Below are 8,061 nucleotides of genomic sequence, written 5' to 3'. Positions count from 1 at the left end.
TCTCTCGTGAAATATTCTAGTTGAACACAAATGATATCCACCAGTAATATTCACTTATTTATGAGAATAACATTTTACAAATAATATAACACACTCTACAAGACATTGATAAACACATTTTGAACACTCAATACATAGGAAGGATAAATTGAAGACGCATACAAACTCTTCAAACCATAGTTAACACGGATTATTTAGACAAACACTTAATTAACCTCAAGCCAGATCCATTCTTTTATTTATTTGCTGTTTTTTTTCTTTGCTTTTGAAGCTAGCTAGGTCTTGATAAGATGAGCATCAACATCCTTGGTGACCTTAGCAACAAAATCCAGATACGCATATGGAGTTGGAACATTCTCATTGATCTTCTCATATTCGTAAGTCCATTTAGCAACAGCAGTGCCATCGTCCTTATCAACCACTTGCAAGTGGCCCTTTAAGATCTTGTACAATTTACCGACATCTCCAGCAAAGAGGTTGAATGTGAGTGATTTGTTCCGCGCATCAATCGCTTCAAAGTTCTCCTTACATGTTGTTACCTTACCATCTATTGTTTAACAAGCAACAAATGTGAACACAAAACCTATGACAATTAATTGTAATATGTTTCATGAATATGGGTATAATACTCATATGGATACACAGGTACAGAATACAACAACAATATTTACAAATTTAAACTACAAATACATAATTTTATATAATATAAATAAGAATATAAAATATTTATAGATTCTTGGGTTATGATAAGAAATTGTTATTTTTTAAAAAGATATCTAACTAACTAAAATCTTAATAAAGTCATATGTAGGCAACAAATAATTGTTTTTAAGAAAATTAATATACACTCACTTAATGTGTATAAGTAGCACTCTTAATTATCGAAACTGATTAAAAGCATAATTACCTACGGTATAAGTCCAGTTCTTAACAGAACCAATGCTATGCCAGTCACCTTGATGCACATTGGCCTCATGTACTGATTCAGCAACGTTTTGAACAAGGTGAAGTTGCTTCATAAAAAGATTGAAGAACTTAGCAGCTGTTGTTTGGATGACAAGTTCAGTACTCACTTTACCTGTTAGAGCCATCTCAGAAGAACTAAAGAACTATAGTGAATGTTTTTAAACCTGAGAAGGGATACGGAAGTTTGTGCATCCTATTGGCCTTATATAGAAAATGGGTTACCTACTATTGAAGGAATTTTGCACAGCATAAAATTTACCTTGAATTAGAATTTTAAGTCAAGAAACTTTTCATTATCATTTTCCTGTCGATTGAAGTACTAGTATTCTAAAACTATCAAAATTTGACATCAACTTCGAAAAAAGTTATCTTGATTGCAAAAGAAAATTGAACTGCAATGTGAAATTTTTTTTTGTCAAATTGTATCGTTGAAATATAGTGTTTTGGCTTTGTGTGTGTGTGTATATATATATATATATTACATCTATCTGCATTTTAGAGTTCCTAAAAAATATGCCTATGCTATATTTTAAACCATAAAAATTGATTATTTATCTGCCAAAAAAGGTCTCCAAATTTGCTGAAGTACTAACAAGTTAATTTCTTCCTTTAGATGTATACACAAAAATTAATTTCTGAATTTTTGGTTGAGGGATTCATTTTCATCCTATCGAATTACAAAAGTTCAAGAACTATTTAGTATTCAACGAAACATCCAAGAGCATATACAATTAAGCCAAAGAAGTGTATAAGGCATATCCCTCAAAACCACACGTATATACTTTTTTTTTTTATTTATCATTTTTGTCTGAATCCATATCATGAGAATTAGGGACATTTAGAAGAATAGCTTATGAATACATTATAAAATGGTTTTGACTTTTATAATTTGTTTTAACAAATTATATGATCATATTTGTAAAATAAGCTATCATGCAAAAAAATTTATTGGATGAACATTTAAATAATATGCGTTTTCAACCTTAGATGTCAATCGCTATTTGATTATATTTTAATTAATATATCACCCTCTATAATATAGTTAGCTGATACTTTATGATTTAGTATTTATACATATAACCTATCCTATAAAACGTTCAGTTTAAATATTAAATTGATAATATTTAATTAAAGTATCTTTTTACTAAATTTAAAACATGATATTATTTCATAATAATTCTAATCGTATAGACATGTCTGTATACGTATATGTATTGCGTGTCTAAGTCATTTGGGAATTGAAAACAACTAATTTGTCTGAAAGTTTGTTCAGAGACACTTTGTTTATTATGTTTCTCAAAATCCGTATCTTTAGGATTAGATATGAAATCAAAATCATATTTTCGTCATCATAGTCATTTTGTGAATTGTTCCAATTAAATGACTAACACAATTATTGAATTCTTAGAAAAGTTAACAGATAGATCGCATTATTAAAACTTTGTTCATGATACACACGTGGAGTATATCTGATGAAAATAAAAAATAAAGAAAAGGACTACTTTTTCATGTACAAATATATCCGGGAAAATTGCGGCTCCTAATTTTTTATGTGTTTAGTTACATTTCTTGTGTGCAGGAGAATGCGCATTAATTGTTTATTCCTTATTCTAAGAAAAATGTTTGACATAACTGTTTTATTATAAGATTTTGGTAATAGATAATATCAAAGTGTGAAACTCAGCACACTAGTACTATTTAATTATTTTTATAAAATATGTTTATAAATTGTGAAATTAATCAATCTAATTATTTATTTAAATATTTTTATTAAGTATATAATTTAATAAAATAAATAAATTTATTAAATACTTTATCATATTATTTTATTTTGATAAATAATATATTTTTAAATTATAAGTAAATATCAAATTTTAGATAACATATTTATAAATGTCTAAATTGTATACAACTTAATGTACTTCAAGAAGATAATATAAGATGATTAAATAGTTAAATTAATTAATTTTACTTTCTATAAAATATTATTAAATAATGTAAATGTTTAATTTTGATACACAGTGTCAATAAATTTAGATTTTAAAAAAAATATTAATTAAAAAATTAGAAGTAAATTTTTTTATTTAAATTATATTAAATTAAAAATAATAAAGAGCTATATTTATTTTTACACATATATATTTAAAAAAATTATTTCTAATTTCTTAACCAATATCTTTAGAGCTTTTCTTAGTATTTTCCTTTATCATATATCATCATTATTTCAAATACTTATTTTAATATAATATTATATTTTAATGAATCATAGATTAAATGGAAGATTTTTTCCCAAGATATACCCAACATATTAATGCTTTAATTATAAGTTAGGATGTGCTAGGTAAAATTAGCAAATATATCAGGTAAAATATGAAAGTTAAAAAATTAATTGATTGAATTGAAAATATTTGGTAAAGTTAGCTGTTAGAATTATTAATAAAGGTAAAATGATAAATAAGAGCGTCATAATAAAGTAGATCAAATTTTAAAATTTAATATTTATATATTTTCAAAAATTATAATTTTCGTATTGTAACTTATTTAAAATCATTTATCATATTTAAGATAATAAATTCTAAAATTTACTCTTATTTATAAATATTTTATTATAAAAATAACTAATTTACTCAAAATCAATAGCTACAGATAAAAAAAAAAATACTGGTATAAGTAATGTTAAAAAAGTACTAATAACTATCTACGTCAAGTATTTTTTTCAACTGATATTATTTTTATTAAATAAACATTTAGCTAACAAAATAAGATTTCAACTAAATAACATGGAAACTATCTTATTGCAATCATATATAATTGTGCATGGTTTTAATGGTTATCGAGTGAAAATATTGCCCGACACAATGATATGGGAGTGGGTAAACCAAATGTAAGACAAGAAAAAAATATTGCAATAGAAAATATGATTTTTTAATATGTTTGATATGAGTGGATCGAATTAGATACGAAATGATCATTCATTCTTTATTTTTTTATTTTGATCTTTTAATTTTTAAATTAACATCAATTAAATGTATTTTTTCTGTTGATTATATTTAGTTAATTACTATTTTTATCTTTTTCTCTTAATTAATTGTCGTTATTCTTATCTTATCATCTTTTTCTTCTTTCTCTTTTTTTAATTTGATAAATGTGACTAGTTAAAAAACTTGTTTTTCTTTGAAATTTATATAGTATGAAAATAAAATAAGAATTTGAGAAACCAAATAAATTTTAAAAGGTAAAGGACCAGACTGAAAAATTGAAGACCATGTGAAGATATGATTGATTACATTATTGAGTGGGTACTAATAATGACTGTGATAGAATTATAACTGTGATTTTTCCTTAAAATAAAATAATGATAAAATAGTTAGCACATGTGTGTATAGGTGTGCAAATAAATTAAGTGATTAATTATTCAAGTTTGGTTAATTAAATGACTAGGTCATGCTTATTTGTTATTTTTTATTTTCTTTTCATATTTATTATTATTTATTAAAAATCAAACTTAATTATTTAAATGTTAATGAAATGTTTAATTCTATTAAATATTGTTATTGAAAGTGCCTTGCAGCAAGACCTTTGAAAAACTCAATTGTATATGTGAATTAGATTATTGTTTACTTGACATGTATTATTAATCATTTTTAGAGATACAATGGGTTATACTATAATTTTATCTTTAATAAAATGTTGATGCTTAAAAAAAACTTTTATTTATTATATTTACTTAAAAATTATTACTTTGATTATTATTGTTTTCTCTTTTTCTTTAAGATATTATGGAAATATCTTGTACAATGTATTTTGATTTTCCACGATATATGTTTTGAACAAATAATGGTAATCAGTTGCGATAGAACAGCCTTCTCTTGTTATAACCACTCCAACAATTGTTGGTCTTTGAGACACCAAAATCATCCAGAATCCCATAATATCTTGCCAAAACTATTTTGAAACATAAGTCACCACCTAAACTGCAAACTACCCCCAATTTCCAACTAAAATAAATAAAAAATAATTTATTTCTTTATCACCAATTATATTGTATATAAATTATAGATGAGAAACAATACCAACTTCGTTTTTCGAATTTTTAAAATGATTTAGTTTTTTAATGAATTTATTTTCATCAAGAACAGGTATGGTTCAAGTTTTGTCCAATCTTACCTTTTTTTCAACAAACACGTGTAGTTACTCTAATGTTAAGAATGGAATTGAAAAAATCGTGTTAGTTACTTTCTCAATATTGTGTCTCATCGAAAATTTCAAATGATTTTTTATGGAATTAAGAGGCTATTTAAATTACGAATTTTTTAGAAGATTTAACTTTTTAAAGTAAAAAATATGTAAAATGAAAAAGTAATTTATCTTTAATTTAAAGTTTTTTTTTTATAAAATATATAATGTGAATATAGTCGAATTTGTATGAATCCCTCAGTTAATATTGGCTTTTGACCCATTTAGATTATTAAATATAAGAGAAAATGATTTCAATAAAAAAATAATTTGTACAAAAAAATTATTAGGAAGAAAAATAACACAATTGAAGGAACCAAATTACGCATGAGAAATAATAAATAGTCAATGGTTTTGTATTTATACTCTAAGGATTCATCATTTGTTTCTTGTCAACGTTCTATTATATTTGTCCTTAACCAATATTCGATCAAACTTTGACCACATTCATCACAATTTAATATATATATATATATATATATATATATATATATATATATATATATATATATATATATAGTATAGTGAGTCCTTAAGATCTATTATGTGGAATTTATCAATAAAGTCTAACATAGTTGATAAATAATTGGATTTCTTAAGATGATGATACAAATTTAATTACTAACTGTATGTACGGAAAATATTTGTTGGTTAGAGACTAATAATTTCAGTAATTACTCCCTACTTAGAGAGAGAATAGTTCGATTGTTGACTAAAGGATACCCTCGGTGCATACAAAAACTAAATTATATGAAATTTAAATGTGCCAGTAGGAAATGGATAAAATTATTTTTCTAATAAAAGAAAAGCTAGATCAACTAAACTTTTTTTGTGTATTAAATTTATTATTCATACTATTAAAGCTTATATTAAATCAACAACTATTGTATTCATATTTAATTAAAAAAATTATAAAGATTTTATAGTCAAAATATTTAAAAGAAAACTTATATTTAGAAAGGTTTGATACAAAAATATATAAATATATTTATAATTTTATGAAGTATAACAACAATAATCCAACTTAAATTTTATGTGATATTGTGCTAGGAAGCACTACGCTAGAAATGAGATATTAAAGCAGTTCCGGTTGAATATAGAGAGTAGTTATAAGTGCTATAAAATCTCACGCTATGCGATGTCTTGATTTTTAAAAAATGATTATTTAACCGCTCTCAAATTTATATTTTGGAGAGTGATTACGTGGTTAACTACTCTCAGAAATTTACTAAAGAGAGCGTTTAACTGCGTAACTGCTCTCATTTATTCAGTACTTTGGAGAGCGGTTATGAGTGAACCGCTCTCAGAAGATGGACCAAAGAGAGCGGTTAACGGTTAACCGCTCTCTAATCTCAAACTTATAAGAGCGGTTCACGTTTAACCGCTCTCTTAAGTGTACTTCTGAGAGCGTTTTGTAACGCATTGAATTTTTGTAATTTAATTATTGATAATTATATAAATCTAAATGTATATTCATGTGTGTATTTTCATATATATGTTGTGAATATGTATGTGTGTATATATGTGTATGTATGAATGGATAGGCTGAAAATGGGCTAAGTGCCTAAATGTAGGGCATGATATTGGGCTGTTCTCGCTGCAGCGAGAGGGCCCTGGGAGGAAGGACCAAAACTGTCGCCTTCTCGCTGTAGAGACAGAGCGACAGTTTGTGGTGCAATTCTGGATGCAATCTCACTGTAGCGAGATTCTGCAGAAACCAGAGTACAGTTTTCTCTGATTTTTTTCACTGTAGCAAGAGGGCGTGTCACTGCAGCGAGGAGACCTCGCTGCAGCGAGAATATCTCACTATAGCGAGAGTGTCGTGACCAGAAAATGATTTAAAGGGGGTTAGGGTTCGGGGAGAGTTATTTCTCCCTCTCCCTTCGATCCTCTCATGCCCAAAGCTCTATTCTACCGATTAATTGCCTCCAAAGCCATTCGGGAGCGAGATTGGAGCTTGGATTTGTGTGGAGAACGCTTGGAGGTGAGTTTTAAACGGTTAGGGTTTTCGTTTTCCTTCCCTTTCTCTTTTCTTGGTGATTTTCGGGGTTCTCATGGAATTCATCCATGTGTTTAGGCCGAAAGTCGTGTGGGGAGCATTTTCTTAGTTGAGTTCGGATGTGGGTCTTCAATCCAAGGTAAAGGGGGACTCTATCCTACTCTTTTGTGCATGAATTGTTGTTATTTTGTTGAATATTGTGTTGTGGCTGAGTTAGTGGGTAGGAAATTACTGAGAAATGTAATGTGGACCATGTGCTGTGATATGTAAACATGATGTGTGTTGATCCGAAATTGATGGATGTGGATTGTATGTAAATGTTGTGTGATAGAATGAGTATGGGCACTTGTACCATATATTTGAATGAATATTGTGAAAATGTGGGCCCAACGGTCGTGTAATATGCACGATAATTGTGGGCTCTGTGCCGTGATGCGTGAATGGAATATGTGTGAATGGACGTGTTAGCGCCGTTGTAATATGCTGTGAATAGTTCAGCAATATACTGGGGATGTGGGAGATGAGGATGGTAGAAATATCTTTGGGAAGAGGAAGTGGTGGTGACACTGACTGCAAAACGGGTGCACCACAGGCCACACGCTCTCTTCCTGACTAGACCTTTGACCGCTATCTTTGCTGAGCGACCCGTGACTAATCACGTGGTATCCGTGAGGCGGGGGTAACCAAGACTATTCATGGTGTCGCAACCGGGCGGTCGCAACGGTACAGCGAAAAACGTTTTCAAAAATATCAGAGGAGTTGCCACCAAAGTTTATTTTAAGAAAACTTTAGAATTCTTTTTTTTAAAATATCATGATCTTTGAAACCAAAAATGAGTTCGAGAGTCGTTTACGTGTGGG

The 8,061-nt window shown here is 27.9% G+C and overlaps 1 protein-coding gene across 1 annotated transcript; it reads right to left on the bottom strand.

Annotated features, from left to right (window-relative positions):
• Nucleotides 1-275: 275 nt before the first annotated feature.
• LOC113850739 (MLP-like protein 43) lies at nucleotides 276-1,091 on the bottom strand. Its single transcript, XM_027481290.1, has 2 exons — nucleotides 908-1,091; nucleotides 276-547 (listed from the first exon to the last, which is right to left on the bottom strand). Exons 1-2 carry the CDS (start codon nucleotides 1,089-1,091, stop codon nucleotides 276-278), a joined length of 456 nt encoding a protein of 151 aa, XP_027337091.1.
• Nucleotides 1,092-8,061: the final 6,970 nt, after the last annotated feature.

The sequence above is a fragment of the Abrus precatorius genome, unplaced genomic scaffold (genome assembly GCF_003935025.1).
Source record: "Abrus precatorius isolate BTA unplaced genomic scaffold, Abrus_2018 Scaffold9, whole genome shotgun sequence".
Lineage (NCBI taxonomy): Eukaryota > Viridiplantae > Streptophyta > Magnoliopsida > Fabales > Fabaceae > Abrus > Abrus precatorius.
The sequence above is the reverse complement of the archived record's forward strand: the minus strand, read 5'-3'. Positions and strand labels throughout refer to the sequence as shown.